The following is an 18,084-nucleotide window of genomic DNA, read 5'->3' as shown; positions in this document are numbered from 1 at the left end:
TAGTTCAATAGGATAGAACTGATCAGCAACTGAGAGCCTTATACTTCTGCTTTAAATTGCCAAAATAAAAACAGCTAAGAAGTTATTGAACTGTTATAACGTATGCCAGTAAACAGGACTTTCTGCTGTAGAAAGGGTGACTGGATCTTCTTTGCAAATAACTATGCCTTCACATTACTGCAGAATAAAAGAGGCAACTAAGTTAAGAGAAGGATTCCTGGGATAAAACAGCAGAACTACATGAGAAAAAATGAAAGTATTTACATTGAAAATGTCATCTTAGCACAAATTCTGAGGCTTCTATACATTTTATTTTACGGAAAAAAACTTAAATGAGTTTTAATTTGTATAATAAATTATATTACATTACATTTGCTTGACAGTTGAAGGAGATGATAAGTCAATCTGGTATGCTCTTTAGATGTATTCAGCATTTTACTTCTCCCTCCTCACCCCTTCTCCACCTGTCCTGTGGCCTTCTAAATGTCCCCCCATAGAGTCCCACTGTGTTACCAAATTCCCTGGTTTCACAACACACTCCACAAACAAACATCTTCTGAAGTTCAGGGAGTAGGTGGTATCTACTGTTTGCTGCCTATGTCTGTGCCTCCCCATCCTTTTTGTTCAAGGTACCCCTTCACATCTCCTGGACATGATATTATGCACCCATGTTATGAACCCCCTCCCTCCACAGGTCTTCTCTGGTCAGCTTCCTTGCATGCAATCAACAGCTGCTTGATTAGGTTCTAAGTGCCTGAACACAAACTAGTCAAGCTGTCCTTTGGTCAAACTGTCTTTTTGTCATATACTGTATTATAGATTAGAGGGCATTATGAGATATCTGCTTTTCTGAGACCACTGTGCACTTTTTAAGGGGTCTCTCCTTTCCCCACTGTTGTATGACAGTGGAGTCAACATAAATAAGTCAGGTTTTATGGAGGTGTAAGAGAGCTGGCCTCCTGCAAAAGTACCTGTTTTGATCTTTACAGGTTATCTCAGTTGTGTATGGGATCAGTGGAGATCAACCACTCAGATTCTGAGTGATCATTCATTCATCATCCATAAGGATATCATCCAGTAAGAAGAAGTCCAAATGGTTTTGCCTTTGGCGATATCCTTTTTTTTTACCTTATCCCCAAATGACCTTCTCATAACTATTCTCTGGACTACTTCTAGCAGCATGATGCTCTTCTCTTTGTTTGACTTCCAGAACTTCACAAAGCACTTAAAGTGTGGCCTGACAAAGTCCCAAGTAGAGTGACAGTATTATGTCTTTGCTGCCAGAGTCTGTCTCCTTGAAGATACATCACAGTATTATGCTTGCTGCTCCTTTGTTCGGTCACTATGCTCCTGTGGTCTACTCCAGGAATATTTAGCACTCCAGATGCTCTTTCTGCACTCTTGCCACATGTTCCACTCTTTGCATCTAATACTTCACAACAGGTTTACTGAGGTCCAGGTCCAGCCATTTGCATTGGGATGCACTAGACTTCAACTGCCATTTTGATCAGCTTTTCCAAGGCCTTGCTTAGTCAACTCCTCCTTTCTTCCACTGCTTCAGCTAACCATGTATCATCAGTAAAGAAACTGATCCTTTATTTTATTGCCTCAAATATGTCTGCAGTAAACATTGAAATGTATGTGACCCAGGACCAACTCCTGTGGCATTCTACTAGTCTTTTTCTTTATTCCCGACACTGCCCAGATAACATAACCCCTTGCAACAATGCTTTTTGTTATTCTTGATCCCATACCCCAGAATACTTTTCTAGTTTTCCTAGCTGCTGCCTGTGCAGGACTGAGTCAAAGCCTTTAGTGAAATCTAGGTAGACTGCATCTTCCAATACTCCCCTAAAATGGCATCATGTATGGGTTCTTCTAGCCATCAATCTCTGTTGACTGTTGTCAGGGAGACTTCTGTCCTCTATGAAGCATTTATGTCAGCAGTCTTTCCATGACTTTGTTGTTAGGTGAAAGATATATATTTCCCTGGATTTTTCCTTTTCACTCCCAACCCCTTGTACAAGACTACACATTTGCAGTCTTCCAATATGCAGGCACTTCTGCAGTGGCCTGTGATGTATTGAAAACCTCTGTCTGGGATTTCCAAAACATTAGACAAATACACAAGGAACCTTACATGCAGCCCATCTAGATCCTGTGTTTTACCTTTTCTTATGGAAGCCAGTTCACCTTTTATATAATGACGTCTGTCCTTTTTGTGCTACCTCACCTTTAGGATAGTACTCTCCTCTTCCTTTCGTTAGTAAGGAATGAAATAAAATATTTTTAGTACCTCTTTTTTATGTGATAATCACTTTCACAACATCGTTCAGCCTAGTCAGGTCTGCCGCTTATTTATTTATTTATCCTTTGTTGAGAGGGTTAGACCAGTAAGCTAGTGGCCTCTTTTCAGGGAAGACATAAGGTGGTATTTAATTTATATTTTTTGGCCAGAGCACCAGGAAACTTCCCCTACTTTTTTCGATAGGTGTCATAGGATCTCTCAACACCCCCCATCATCATGCTGTACTGCAGTGTCAGCAATCCAATCAGACATCTGATCTTCCAACATCAAAAGCAAATGTGCTATTCGTTGAGCCACTGACACTATTTTTTTATTTCTAAACACAGACTAAAACAAACAAATGTGGAATAAAAGGTGAAAGCTGAGGTTCAGCGCAGTTAAAGTTTAATACATACAAGTTACTTTTAAGGGAACAGTTCTAGATATCCTAGAGTCCGCGAATCTTAATGTTCTAAACGAAATAAAAGTACTTATTTGCCTAAACTACTGAGAATACCTAGCTACTCCTTTGTAGAGAGTGTTGGAGCCATCTCACAGACGCAGCTGTGCGCATATTTGTTTATCAATGAATAACGCCGTTTTTGCAAAGCAATAATTATGATCCTAATTCCTGATTTTTTATTTGTCATTACTTGCCTTATGAATTAAATGGTGAGGAGTTATGTAATTCAGGTCAAACGGAACGGATCAAAGTAGTAGGATCCATTGACATCTAACAGCTTACTGTGAAATGCCAGAGTTCCAGCCCTAAAATAACCTCACCCTAAGGCTCAGGTCAGTACAAGGCTGTTCAAAAAGATTAAGGGATTTCCGTATACGTGACGTCACGGTCTCTATGACAGCCGAGTAACAATCCAGCAAAGCGGTGCTATTTGGGTACTTGTCACGCGTTTGTGTACTTTTGCCGGGGGATAAAAATGGTAAGTAAGCAACTTTATTTTTGGTGTCGGTATGTTTGGCATTGGTATGTTGTTGTATACAATGCATCAGTACTGCTGTGGTGGTGGTGGTGCTGCTTAGGAGGGCCTCTCCCCCTTATCTTCGAAAACTGTCCTAGAACTGTTGGGTACTTCCCAATTGTTAGGCGCACTCTTAAAATAAATGTATGTGGAAAGCCGCGAATCCTACGATTCTTTTAACAGGATCCTCTAAATATCCCGTCTGTTCAATTTTTTTAAAACGTTTGAGTGCCGTCTTTGATCTGCCTTTACACACTCGGGACTTTCACTTTCCACGTATGTTGGTGCTGAAAAGTCTGAAGCGAGGCAGTAGAATGGCAGTTTTGAATATCTGATGAGGAGCTCAGTTTACTTGCTGAAAATTTTGGGGTGGTCTTGCAACATATTTAGAGAAAGTTGTGACAAGGGACTATCCTTACTTTGTGGAACAAAAATATTTAAGTAATGACAAGTATTAGATTATATTCTTAATTACTGTGTGGCAATTAGGAGCTTGCCCACGCAACGCCCCCCCCCCCCCCCTTGAATTGAAGATCGTCGTAAATTATTTAATACCTTCTTATGAACTGTAGAACTGCAGCAGATAAACAGCTTTTAGGGTTTGTATGGAGGAAACATGCTGTTGATTTTAATTATGTGACAAATGTACCCCAGCATCTGAATTGCCAGGATGAGTGAGACTCTGAATTTAGTATACATTTAAGAGAACAGTTTTGGGAAGATAGATGCACAAAATGACTATGTTAGCCACACTTCATTTGATGTTTATGACGAGATGCATATTTAACTGCAGTCCGGTTGTGTAACTGACGAAAAAAAAATACTGAATATCTTAGTCTAAATATGCGTACCTCAGGTCCTAGGCTGAACTGTTCAAAGGAGATGGAACAGTGCTGTGTAAGAAGCAGTTTGATGGAACAGTGCTGTGTAAGAAGCAATTTCAGTGTCTGGTGGACTGCATGAGTATCTTGTGTTGTGCTGCAGCTAAGAAATTATAGGTTCAGAAGTGCCAAATATCTCCCACTTTGTGTAATTTTAAGGTGACATATGGGTTTACACATGAAAGATGCACATGCTTTTGGCTAGGGGGCTTTTTATCAGGTGTTCTGTAGTAGTCAGATGCAAAGTCAGGTGTTACAGAAGTGAGGCATATGTATTGCCGTTTGTGGAGTAGATTTCATTTTGGTTCATTAATATAATGACAGGAGAGACAGCCTACTTAGACCTATTCATTAATAAGGGGTAAACGTTTTTTCCCCTTCCTTCTAACTGTACCTTCCTCCATCTCCTAGCTTACCCATGTTTTCTTAAATATCTGTGTGGATTCCTTCTTCTTTGTCAGTTTGAGCAGTATATTCCGTGGGTCTTTGAAGAAGTACTTTCAAAGAGCTGAGGATTAGTTAGGCCTCACAGTATGCTATGTACCAGTCTACCCATTCTTCCTGTACATAGTTATCTTTTCACAATTTTGTGGCATAATTCTGCACCAGTAGTATGCCCCTTTCCTTCTTGTTTCTAATGAAAAGTGGTTCAGTAGTTTTAGTGTTTCCCTAGACATTTCACATGTCTTTCCTTTGGACTCCTTCCAATAGCCTGATGTCAGTATCTTTGAAGGGTGTCCAGAACTGCACACATTAATCAAGGTGTGATCTCAGCAATACCTGGTAGAGTGGGAGTAATACTTTACTTCTTGAACATTTTCTTAGAATGCATCCTCTGCATTACCATTACTGTCTCTCTGTTTCTGGTGATCCAGCCTAAAAGATAAAGTATCATTTGTTTGGACATGTTTACCTTAATGCTTTGTGATTTGAATTTTAAAAGCTTCTCTTAATGTCTTTTATTTTTCACATATGTATGTTATTTTTTTATGAATCGGGTTTTATGTATTTTACTCATAATGTTTTGACTTTAAACATTTAAACACTTTTAATAATTCAACAAACAAAAAAAAGTTTGATGAGCAGTGCCATATCTTTTTTCCTGCTTTTTTACATCAGTTCCATACCTCCCAGAATGTAATATAGACTAGAACGTTTCTAACCTCAAATGTAGCACCTTGCCTTGATTTTCACTGAACCTTAGTTGTCATTTTTCTGCTTTCTGAGCCAGCTTTTCCAGATCTCACTTCAGACTGTGTTCTTCATACTTTTATGTTGTGCCAGCAGTTTTAGTATTGTCTGTGAAAAGTTTGTTTTTTGTTCTATATTCTTTGATATATATACCTGATGCAAACACAGTGAAGAGCAATAAACCTGACAATGTTTCTTTTACCACAGCATTCTGTGTACCACCCTGCAGCCATGTTACAGTCCAATCTTGTCTTGCATGTATGGGATGGATTAAAGTCCTTTCAAAGTCCAAATAGATCATACAAACTGACATACCTTTATCAAGTTGTCCTGTAATCTAGTTACAAAACAGGATCTGATTTAACTGATACCTCTTTCTAGCCACAAACTTGTGCTGGCTGCCATCCTGAAGACTGTTGCCCCAAGAAAGCAACCACTCTTCAGTCACTATTTTCTTAGCTACTTTTCCTACTACCAGTGTTAAGAAGTCTTTGGCTTTTTGGATTTTAATGGTACTACAGTTGCCAGATTCCAAGCTTCAGATATTGCTGCACTGCATGGCCAGTGAGCTGTTAAACCTCTCCAACAGAGACTGAACCAGCCCATTTATCAGATTTGTAAGTGTTCTAAGTAAAAGTCCATTGGGTCCTTGAGCTTTATTTTTCCTCTATCTCTTTGTTTTCTTCTTGACCATATTTAGGTACATCATCCCAATAGTAATGAATGAGGCATTCTGCAGGACTTCCACCCTTTCTTAAGTTTCTGCATATCTCAAACTTAGATGGAGTCTCTGCTTTCCCCTTCACTCTCCCTCCTTAGTCTGGATTCTGTGGACCCATATTATACCCCTTAATTTTTTTCTCTTCTCTTTTCCACACCATATTAGTTTTATGTTCTATTCCTTTAATTTGGCGACATCTTAACTATTTAAATCTGACCTTCCCAAACCAGCCTAATGTTTTCCCCAGATGTGGACTGCAGACTTCAACTCTATTTGAATGATTAGTTTTAAACACATTATAAAAATGTAAAACAAAAATTGAAACATATATTTTATTAAAAAACAATATCTAAACAAATGTGCTTTAAGTACAAAAGTAATATACCAAATAAAACTACATTTTGAATAATAATAATAATCATAATAATAATAATAGATAGATATGGTCATAAACCTGGTGAACACAAATCAAAGTTTAAAATCCAGTTTGTTTTAAAAACTCTGCAAGGTAGTTCTGTTTGTATTTTGTTTCCAAGGGTCATGAACAAGTAAAATAACCTCACACACAATATAGATAAACCCATGCTGCTGTTTTCTGACCTTTTTTAACTTGATAATAGCCTGCTAGAGCACATTTGTTATCATACTACTATCTTTGCATTATCTGAAGATTAATTCTGTTATAAAGATTGCTGGTCATATTAGATGGGAATATCTCATAATGGGTCATAGTATTTACCCTTTCAGTATTATGCTGGTGACTTTCCTTATAGGTAGTACCACTCCCTAAGTAGAACCTGGAGTTGTACCAGTTAGACACATGTCTGCCTCTCCCAATGGATTTACCTCCTTCCACATCATGCACATCTACCTTTTTCATGGGAACAATCAGTTGCCTTGTTGAAGTTGGAGCAAAGCATGACCACTGGATTCTGTGCTGTCCTGTGTTGCTCCCTAGTCATGATGTTAGCTCAAGTTAAACTATTTACTTGCCCCCCCAATCAGGAGCCATAGAAGCCTATTCTTTTAAAGCTTTCTCCATTTTTTTTTCAAGCTTGAAATTAGGCTTACTGGCTTGTAGTTTACCCATTCCTTCCTTGATCCTCTTTGTAAGGTGCTATAACCCAAGTCATGTACAAGTCTTTGGGCACCTGTCCTGTTGCTAATGACCTAGCTGTGATACATTAAGTTTGCATTTTTCAGAAGTTAGGCATTTTAAAAAACAAATGTTAAAAATGTATTTTAAAGTAAAATTTCAGTTTTAAAAGATTGTGTAAGCACATAAAACATTTAAGAACTAAACTGTAGCCAAGGTCTGCATTCCTTTTGCTTATTGTTTTATATATTCTTATTTTTTATGAATAATCAAATTCTATTCATTAGATGTAACTGGTACTTTGCATTCATTGGTTGTAAATGGTACTTTGCAAAGCTGGCCACTAGTTAATGTATCACACACTCTTTTTAAATAAACAAAGTAGACGAAGGACTGTAGCTGGAAATTTCCTTTTTTTTTCAAAATTCATATTGATGCCTCCCAACCTACTTAACATTAAAAAAATGTACACAGCTTTCCAGATGTTGTCTCAAAGGTAAGAAAACAAGAAAAAGAAAGATACACTTTGGTTTACATTATTGTTAAGAAAACACATACTCATTTGAATGCACCAAGTATGCCTATGACCCACTAAATATACCTTTGCCTCCATGTAAGTGCACAGCACTGTGTGATGATAACAGCTTCATGATTAGATGAAAAACAAGTCCCAGTTCTGGACCTTTTTGATTAGATGGCATTAACCTTTCAGGAAGGAGTTATAGTAAAAAGAGGAAGGCATACCAATGAATAGTTTTATTTTTCAAGACTGGTCATTAACTAGTAGTTGTCAAATAAACTGGCAACTTCTAGTTGTCAATTGTGGGGCTTCTGGCATGTTAAAGTCACTAGATTTTGATAATTTAATAAACAAAATATAACTGTACTTTAGTGAACTAATAAAAGTTAATTATTTTAAAGAAAATATGTAAATCCCAATGTACTAAAAGGTCAAAAACACAGATAAAATGAACCTGTTTCCAGAAAGTGCCATTTAAGTCAGTGAAAACCCCTCAGCAGTGTCTCTTAGGTGGACTTTGAATAATCTTGTTACATAATGCAATATGATATCTTCTGAAGTTTTATGGAACTCTATTGCTAGAGTACCAGGTTGCACAATAGAAAACTAGACATTCATGACCCTTTTGTCACTTACTCCAGAATTGTTAGCAACATGTGTAGTCATTCATGTGCTGTCTGTCTCTACTGGAGCACATGTACAAACAAAATCTCTCTGTCTGGTTTCAGATGCTAAATCTTTAGAACCATTCAAACAGCACAGAATGTGCTTGTTTTTGTTACTTCCGCAGGCCTTATTTGATGCAGTGGTTGAGTAAAAATGATTTTTTAAAAATGCTAATGTATTGTGTTTACTCACCTTTCAGAATTAACTCTAGCATACCTCTCAATTTGCAGACTTTAAAAACAGGAACAAAGGCCCTTGAAAACTAGGTACATCCTGCTAAAAATCTGGGCATCTAATTAGCATAAAATTTGAATGCCATATAGCACAAAGCTTTTCCTGCTTCCAATAGGAATGTGTGATATTACTCAGAAACACATATTTAAAAACAGGGAATGACAAAAATGATGGGAAAATATAAACATTATCAAAAACAAGTGTAAAATCTGTAGAATTTAATAAACTGTATTATAAAATTCTAAAACACAGAGTCATTTAGTTTTGCTTCAGACAAAGGGAGATGTAAAAAGTGTGTCCTCTTCCTTTAAATTATTGTTGCCAGTAGTTCATTGGTCATGTTTTGTGGTTTTCTGCATACTAAACAGCTTCATAAATCATGTGTGATGAGGAGGATTCAGAAAATTGTGTGAAGGGGGTAAATCAGTCTTGAGAATAGGGACATAACTCCAAAAATAAGGATATGCTGTGCAAGGGTAAATCAGGCCTGAAAACAGGAATATTCCTCCAAAACAGGGATAGTTGAGAGGTCTGTTAAAAAGATAAGGAATGATTAGCACTGCTGCCTTACAGTGCTTGCTTTTCTGGTACAAATTGCAACTGGATGCCAGTGCCCACCATGCAGAGTCTACTTGTCCTCCCTGTGTCTATGTGGGTTTTTCCCAGGGACTGCACTTTCACATCCAAAGATATGCAGTTAGGTAAACTGGCAGTGTTTGTTAATTTCCTCGAGGTATATATATATATATATATATATATATATATATATATATATATATATATATATAGTGTTTAGGGTGCATCTTGCAATGGAATAATCTCTCATCCAGGATTTTTTTTACCTTACACCCATTGTTTGCTGGGATAGATTCTTATCTCTCACCCACCCCACACTCTGAACTGTGTAAAACTGCTATTGAAAAGGAGCGAATTAAGAAGACATGCTTAAATCTTTAGGCTGAGATAAAAGAAAGCAAAGCCATGTTTTTTGTGTTTCTGCTTTCTATGAGTACAGTGAAGATAAATGTTTTACAACAGAGAAGAGATTTTCGGTACAATAAGAGTTAAAAAAAAGAATAAGCAAGGACCTATAAAAATAGCAACCAACTTTAAAGCAGATTAAGTTAATAAGATTGGAAAAAGTTATGGAAAAATTATGTCAGGAATGTGAGTATGTGTGTATTTGTCTTTTGGCACAGAAGGTTCTATCTTTGCAGTTGTATAAGAATAAAAGAATTTTAAGCAAGTACACTAAATAAAAATCCAAAATACTACCTGTCAAAAAAAACGATGTATTACTATTCATAAGCATTATAGTGAAAAGGTCAAATTAGGATCTGGATTGGAAATTGAGTTTTTTAGCTAATGTGATGTCCCCTCTCTGGGCCAGTAATCAAGGAGCCTGAATCCTCACCACTGACACTGAAGAGGGATATTCACTTGGAACAAAAATGGATATACCCAGCATTTCCAGATGCAGCTTTATGCATCAAGCACAATTTCCCTTAAGAGCACACAAGGAACACAGTCAGTTGGGGCTGGGTCCTCTGTCTCTCTCCAGATCCCCAATAATACTCCCCACTGGCACAGCTGTAGGGTTGAGTCCTCAGCCAAGTGTCCAAGCCAAGTCCTCTAGCACCCTCTCTGTGAAACCAGTGCTTTGTGTCACCTGCTCCAAATGGCTGACACATACTCTTTGAGATTTGATTTTCACACACACACACACACACACACACACACACACACACACACACACACACACACACACACACACACACACACCTGGAAAAGGCTGGCACAGGTTTACTAGCTATTACCCTGCTGCCCAGACTATAAGATAGTTGCACCACCACCAGACACTCCAAAGCCAGCTACTCTAAGGCTCTTGCAAGGATACCCAATTATACAGAGTAAACTTAATATTGATACAAATGATAGTCTTTGGCCAATGTGGTAAGACTTTCAGGAGTGTCCACAGTGTCACCAAATAGATATACGTCCTCTCAAAGTTTAATATATATTCTCTAAATGAAAAGTCACAATGAAAATAATAAAAGAGCATGAAAATACTAAATAACTATTTACAATAAACACCAGAGTTGCAATCACAAGAAATATTAAAATAACACAGATTAATAGATTTACACAGATACAGAAAAACAGTACTTAACTAATCTCACTATATTTTCCTGACTGATCTAAATAATTACTATTCCCTGGTTACATACTAGAGCAAAGCAAGATGAGGTGGAGTCCTTCCTTGTCAGGTTCCAATAACAGAGTGCAATGAGACTTCAATCTCACCTAGCATTAAAGTATAATTTTTAATGATGGATTACAGAATGACATCACATATATCTGGTCATCTGACTTCTGGTAGCCATGCTACCCTGCTTGACTAGAACCTGTCAGGATTTAGCGCATATGTGTCAATAATACACACACACACACACACACACACACACACACACACACACACACACACACACACACACACACACAGCCTTGCTAAGATTTGCTGCAGCTCCTGGAAGTCATAAAACAATTTCAAACCTCCATCCTTCCAGAGTAGCAGTTAGTTCACCCAAAGACAATGCAGAAAGCTTCCTGGTACAGACTTTTTGTCTCTGGCTGCATTGAGAACTGTAAGATACAATCTTTATGGCCTAAGCTAAGTAATTTAATTTAAAATTATTTTTCAAATTTCAAAGTTAGGTGGATTGAGATTAACATCTTCACTTCCAGTATCCTCTGTTAAAACATATACATTTAAACAGTTACAATAATGCATGTATATTTCTTTTTCTGTCCAGCAGGGCACACTGTTGGTACATTTTTAACACAAGCAGCTGTTGAAATACATTTTCAATACAAGCATCTGTACAAATCAGTTTGATATACGAATGACATATAATTCTTTACAAAATTCCAGCTAGCTGTGCTGGCATATGTTACACATCCACTGCCCTACTTCCCCTGGCATAGCTGACAATACCTCACATTGCCACAGCTAACATATTATTAAAAAATGCTAAACAGCCTCCAGTATGGAAACAGTCAATATCTTATTGATCCAAACCTGCAAACCCTAATGAGGTTAAGCTAATTTCAGTCCTATCCTGTAGGCAAAATCTTTGACAAACTTATCTTCAACCTGGTTATAGGCTATATACAAACATAGGGCATCCCTTCCCATGTAAGTATGGCTTCTTGGCTGTCGTTAGTACAACGACAGTCCTATACACCCTCACCAATGATTTTATTTTGAACATGGACAAGGAATTTTTAACAGGTTTTACTTTCATTGCCCTGACAAAAGGATTTGAATTGATGGGCCACCGACATCTATTAAACTTCCTTATTTCATCTAGAGTCTACTATTTCTCTGTTCTGTAGTTCAGAAACTTTTGGGCAGGAGAGATTTTGAAGTCCAAATTGGATTATCCTTCCCACCCTCCTCACCCCTAATCAAAGGAGTACAACAAGGATCTAGCTTGTCCTCTGTACTTTTCTCCCCATTTTTAATTATCTACCCGTTGACACCCAACAGCTCAGTGTTATTCTATATGCAGATGACTTGGCCATTTACAGAGTCAAGCCTTCCCCCTCTGCCCCCAAAACAAAACTTGAAGAAGATCATTTTCCTCCTGTCTAACCGCCCAGTCAAAAATAAACTTATACTCAGTGGACGAAGACTCAATGTATGATCTTTAGTGCCAAACAAAAACAATCCACCATCCCCACTAAATAAGCCATTCAGCTTATTAAACATCTACCCATAGAAATAACCACCACTTCAAATACTTATTTAGCTTAACCAAAGCATAAATCAACCTCAGGTCTCCACTCAAAAGCCATCTCCCTATGTTTTCTGTTCCAAACATTATCTCCTAATTCTTCTTCCTGTTACCAGAGCAACAGTCGTAAAGGGATTCTGATGGCATAACTAAAATATGGATTTACAGTCATAGCCAGTGCATTTAAGAAAAATCTGACCACCCTCCAAACCATAGCTAGCAATATCTGTAGAGTCATCTCATTGGTCCCCAAAAAAGAACATCACTGTAATGTCTTTCAAAGGTCAAAATATCTTTCAGTTAAATAAAGGTGCATTCTACTTTTTTCCTCCCTCAGCTATAAACTGTTAAACTTTCAGACCTTCCCCTTTTTGCCATCAGATTAACTAAACAATTTACTACCAGTACCCCCAGAGCACAATCCCATGACCCCTCCCCTTCTGACATACTCTTAGTAATCGACTTTATGGCATTGACTACAGTTTCTCACACTAGCACACTAGCCTCCTGCATTTCAGAATAAATCCCACTAAAGATATGAGCACTCCCTTTTTAAGAAGCCTTCTGTAGCCAACTTAAAAATATTCAAATTGCAAAATCTCCTGTAATTTTTGTATCATTCCATGTGGCCTAGGTTTGTGTTTAAAGATTATCCTTGCTCAATGCACCTCCTGATAAATAAAACTATATGTGCATAAATTTCTGGAACTAGTAAGAACCTGTTTCTCTTGCCACTTTACTGATTGCCAGAGATTACAAATATACTGGAAGCCACTAGCTATATGAGTGGGATAATCATTTCCATAAATGATACATTTTGAGTGCATTGAGTAGAAGGTGGCTCATCAGGCTATGTTATTAATAATCAGTACTAGGAGAGGAATCTTAATTTTTCAAAAAAAATCTTTTAGCTGCTGTCTTCTGCTACCTGAAAGTATTGTTGGAAAATCAGATATTACACAAGATTACTTACTGGAGGGTTATTCTTAGATTTACCTGGGAATTCTATTATTGAAGGCTATTAAATTTAGCAAAGGAATATATGTTGTATAAAAGGATTGGACAAAATAATATATATTAGTATTCTTATGTTCGCACATTGATTACACAACCCACTCCATGAAGATTGAGCCAGGTTTCATTTTTCTTGTTTTGGGTGGTAATGACATGCAGTTAATGGGGCTGGTACTGGCTTCTTCTGTAATATATTCAAGGATTATCCAGCCAACTAGGACTATGAATGTCAGATGCCTTAACAATCTTCTTGAAAAGGCAGGCTGTCCCTTATGGCTTTAAAAAGTGCATGTGCTTTTTTAATACTTCTGTACAGTCTTTAAGAATAAAATAATTCTTCCAGTGTGGTAATGAGTATAATGTGATCGAGATCACATTTGTAAGAATGTAATATATTTTCCTGCAATTTGATAGCACTCTTGACAATATATTTTAGATGTTCAGTGGGACCTGCTCTGCGGTTGAGGTAAATATAAAAAATGCAAATCTAAGTTCAAGCTTCCTTATAATATTTTGCTGGGATTTAAGGCTCAGTCACTGTCACAAGATGGGCTTTGCCTCTGTGTCTTAACACAGTTAAAATGTTTTTGAGCACATCAGTTTTCTTTCTTTTCTTTGTTGTCCAATACTTGTAGGAAGAGGCTGTGATTTACACTGTATAATGATTCATAATTTTAGAACTGTAACATAAGTAATACAATCTTCCTTTTATTTTCAGAATCATTACCAGAGCTATAACACTGTTTTCAAAAAGCTTAGTGTTTCAGGGACATTTATAATGAAAAATGGTTGTATATTAAATGGTTAGATGCATACTCTTGCATAATTTTAACATTGTAGAACAGGTTACAAGTAGAACAACTGAAATACATGGGAATCATTTCTCATTAATGTATAAAGAGAGCATGAGTTCTGCAGCTTAATGGGAGTCTGAGCATTGTTAATTTTTCTATAGCAGATTTTAAGGATATCAAAATAGCGAACAGTGTCTGAAGGAGAAAAATGAGTGTAATGAAACCTGTAAGCATGTTTATGTTCCCTCTGTAGAATTTATCAGAAATGTACTAAAATAATGTTTAAAATAAAGTCTGCTTTTTAACAGGATTGCTTTATCTCAGACATAACAAAAAAGCTATTTCTTGTACATGCCATTCTCCAGCTGTTGCATATGTGAAAGCATTAATTATGATACTATTGTTTTCTGATGAGCAAATAAATTAAAATAACTTAACTCTCTTGTAGTAGTCAATTTTTCAATTACATATGAACATTTTGAATAATATACTATATACATTTATGCATATCAGAAATTTACTAAAATTATATTTAAAATGAAGCCTTTGTGGATTTAGAGAAATCATATGACAGGGTGCCTAGAGAGGAGTTGTGGTACTGTATGAGGAAGTCGGGAGTGTCAGAGAAGTATGTAAGAGTGGTACAGGATATGTACGGGGGTAGTGTGACAACGGTGAGGTCTGCGGTGGGAGTGACGGATGCGTCTAAGGTGGAGGTGGGATTACATCAAGGATCAACTCTGAGCCCTTTCTTATTTGCAATGATGATGGACAGGTTGACAGACGAGATCAGGCAGGAGTCCCCGTGGACTATGATGTTTGCAGATGACATTGTGATCTGTAGTGAGAGTAGGGAACAGGTGGAGGAGACCCTGGAGAGGTGGAGATATGCTCTAGAGAGAAGAGGAATGAAGGTCAGCAGGGTTAAGACAGAATATATGTGTGTGAATGAGAGGGATGATAGAGGAATGGTGAGGATGCAGGGAGTAGAGGTGGGGAAGGTGGATGAGTTTAAGTACTTGGGATCAACAGTTCAGAGTAATGTTGAGTGTGGAAGAGAGGTGAAGAAGAGAGTACATGCAGGATGGAGTGGGTGGAGAAGAGTGTCAGGAGTGATTTGTGACAGACGAGTACCAGTAAGAGTGAAAGGGAAGGTCTACAAGAGGGTAGTGAGACCAGCTATGTTATATGGGTTGGAGACAGTGGCATTGACAAAAAGGCAGGAGTCAGAGCTTGATGTGGCAGAGATGAAGATGTTAAGATTTGCACTGGGTGTGACGAGGATGGACAGGATTAGGAATAAGTATATTAGAGGGTCAGCCCAGGTTGGGAGGTTTGGAGACAAAGCCAGAGAGGCAAGATTATGTTGGTTTGGACATGTGCTGAGGAGGGATGCAGAGTATATTGGGAAAAATATGCTAAGGATGAAGCTGCCATGTAACAGGAAAAGAGGGAGTCCTAAGATAAGGTTTATGGATATGGTGAGAGAGGACATGCAGATGGTTTGGTTGGTGTGACAAAGCAAGATGCAGAGGACAGGAAGAAATGGAAACAGTTGATCTGCTGTGGCAACCCCTAATGGGAGCAGCCAAAAGAAGAAGATATTTAAAATAAAGCCTGCTTTTTAACAGGGCTGTTTCATCTCAGGCAAACACAAAAGCTATTTCTTGTATGTACAATTCCATAGTTGTTGCATATGTGAAAGCATTGATTATAAAACATTTTTTTGATAAATTAATAGATTAAAATAATTGAACTGTGTTATAATAGATTTTTTAATTACATATGAACATTCTGAATAGTGTGCTATACACATTTCTGCAGAGAGTGAGTTAACACAAAAGCTCTTATGCAATTTCATTTGAATGACCATCTATTATTCTTCTGGGTTATAAAGGTTGTGAGTGATATTATACTAGGTCTATGGAAAGCAAGCATTGGTTCTTTCCACTTCCTTCATCTGTCTAAGATTGACTTAATAGCATCAAAAGGTGGGAAAAGATTAATTGTTTTGTCCTTTTTTCTGGGTGCTTTTTTCTGATATGCCTTCCAAACATCAGGCCTCCCCCAATTAGACTCTAATCAGTTATCTCCTATAGTAGGGACATAGCCAAAACTGTTTGGGGTGAGTCATCCAGAGGGGACATAATTTAGGCAGTCATAAGAGTTGCTTTTGACCCTGATTGTATACTTTCCTCTGCCCTGCTGTTAGAGGTAATCATCCTCATCCTGTTAGCCATGTGAATCTGGTTTTCCATCCAAACCAGGGACATATGTCCTTCTGTCTTACTTATCCTGGAGTTAGGAACAAACAGTGCCCAGCCCATAGTTACTTTGCATTATTGTGGCTGGAAGCTATAGGAGTATTTCTAGTATGAACGGAATAATATATCAGTATCCCTACCTCCACAACAACTGGTTGGTTTTGCAACCCATTCCATAATGACTGTGTCTGGTTCAGTTTTCTTGTTTGGGGTAGTTATGGCATACAGCTTTTGGTCTGGTACTGATATATGCAAGCTCATGTCCTTAGGTGATGTAGTTACCTGTTACTGCAAACCTTCACTTGCATGAAGGCAAACAGCCACCTGGGGCCACTATCTCCCTCCTTCAAGAGTTATCAAGCTGGCAAAGTTGTTCTTTTTCACTTCCCCACCATTTCTTCCATCACCCAAGCTGCTAGTCGAACTCAGATCATCTGAGTCACAGTAATTCCTTTAAGCCAAAGACTATGGCTTAGTCAGGGGTTTATCACTTTATCCCACAGAACCTGGCTTGAAAGAGATAGTTATTGTTATTGACTGTTTCTGAGTCTGATTGACAATGTTTCTAGAATGCAAAATCAAGATGCTTTTGCTTAAAAAATCCGTCCAATACCCTGGTGTTTCTACCCAGTTGTCAGGCTGATATACATTACAACTCAATCCCCCTGATATCAGCGGCTGTTACAATAGTCAGATTCTAAATTTAAGAACATTGTGAATATTTCTAATAGGTTTAAAGCAGCACATGTATAGAGTTGTATATCAGGCTGCATTTTTTATGTATGAAATATATTTCTTCTGTAATGGGATGAAGGCTTGATTCTAACAACTAGGATCTCTTCTACCAGCTTGCTTTAGACCAGTATGAAGATAAGAGATACTTCGGTATGATCACATCAGATAACTGTGTGTAGCTACTGACCTCATGATAATTAAGGTAGGGACATCACACCAGATAACTGTGTGTAGCTACTGACCTCATGATAATTAAGATAGGGACAGTCAGTTATTTTTAATCTTCTCAGATTTTTAGTCAGTAGCCTGGCAATCAAAATAGCAAGGTCATTGTACTGTGGGGTAAGGGACTTTCTCCTAACCAAAGTTAGCATACTTACAGATGTTGGGGTGTGTGGGGTGGGGGGACAGGGCACTTATTCTGCTGTAGAAAGCATTTTTTTTATTTCTGCTAAAGCTGACAATACACATTCTCACTTTAACAGATGTTTTATTTTCTGGTACAATTTTTCTTGGTGTGATGTTCAACTACAGATCTGAAAATGTTATAAATAAAATCACAACCCTGATTGTTTATTCTGTGCTGATTATGGCGACAGCATCTTCCCCATATAAAATTGGAAGATCAAGGTAAGAGTGAGGAAAATTTGCATGCCTATTTGCATGCTTCTTCAATTATTTCTTATGCTATAAGAGAAATTAGCAATTACCTTGCTATAAGAAAATGAGGTAGAAATTGCTTCTCTTAATGTAGGGAAAAGTTTAACGGGATTAGGCTATATGGCAGAGGTCCAAGAGATTCCTTGGGTAGCACAACCTGCTCAGCCACTAACAAGGGTAGTTATTCAATATTACTCCATTGTACCCCTTCCTCTCTTTTCAGGGTCAGTGTCTCCTACCTTCC

General features: G+C 37.7%; 1 protein-coding gene across 1 annotated transcript in view; it reads left to right on the top strand.

Annotated features, from left to right (window-relative positions):
• The first annotated feature begins 3,166 nt into the window (after positions 1-3,166).
• Positions 3,167-18,084, top strand: part of LOC122812096 (ADP-ribosylation factor-like protein 3) — a 369,684-nt gene continuing 354,766 nt past the window's right edge. Inside the window, exon 1 of the mRNA XM_044084375.1 lies at positions 3,167-3,228. Within this exon, the coding sequence (XP_043940310.1) occupies positions 3,226-3,228 (3 nt within the window). The 5' untranslated portion in view covers positions 3,167-3,225. The remainder of the gene's footprint in view (positions 3,229-18,084) is intronic.

This window comes from Protopterus annectens, chromosome 9.part0, assembly GCF_019279795.1.
Source record: "Protopterus annectens isolate FY-2018-M chromosome 9.part0, PAN1.0, whole genome shotgun sequence".
NCBI lineage: Eukaryota > Metazoa > Chordata > Ceratodontiformes > Protopteridae > Protopterus > Protopterus annectens.
This window is presented reverse-complemented; position numbering and strand designations above follow the sequence as displayed.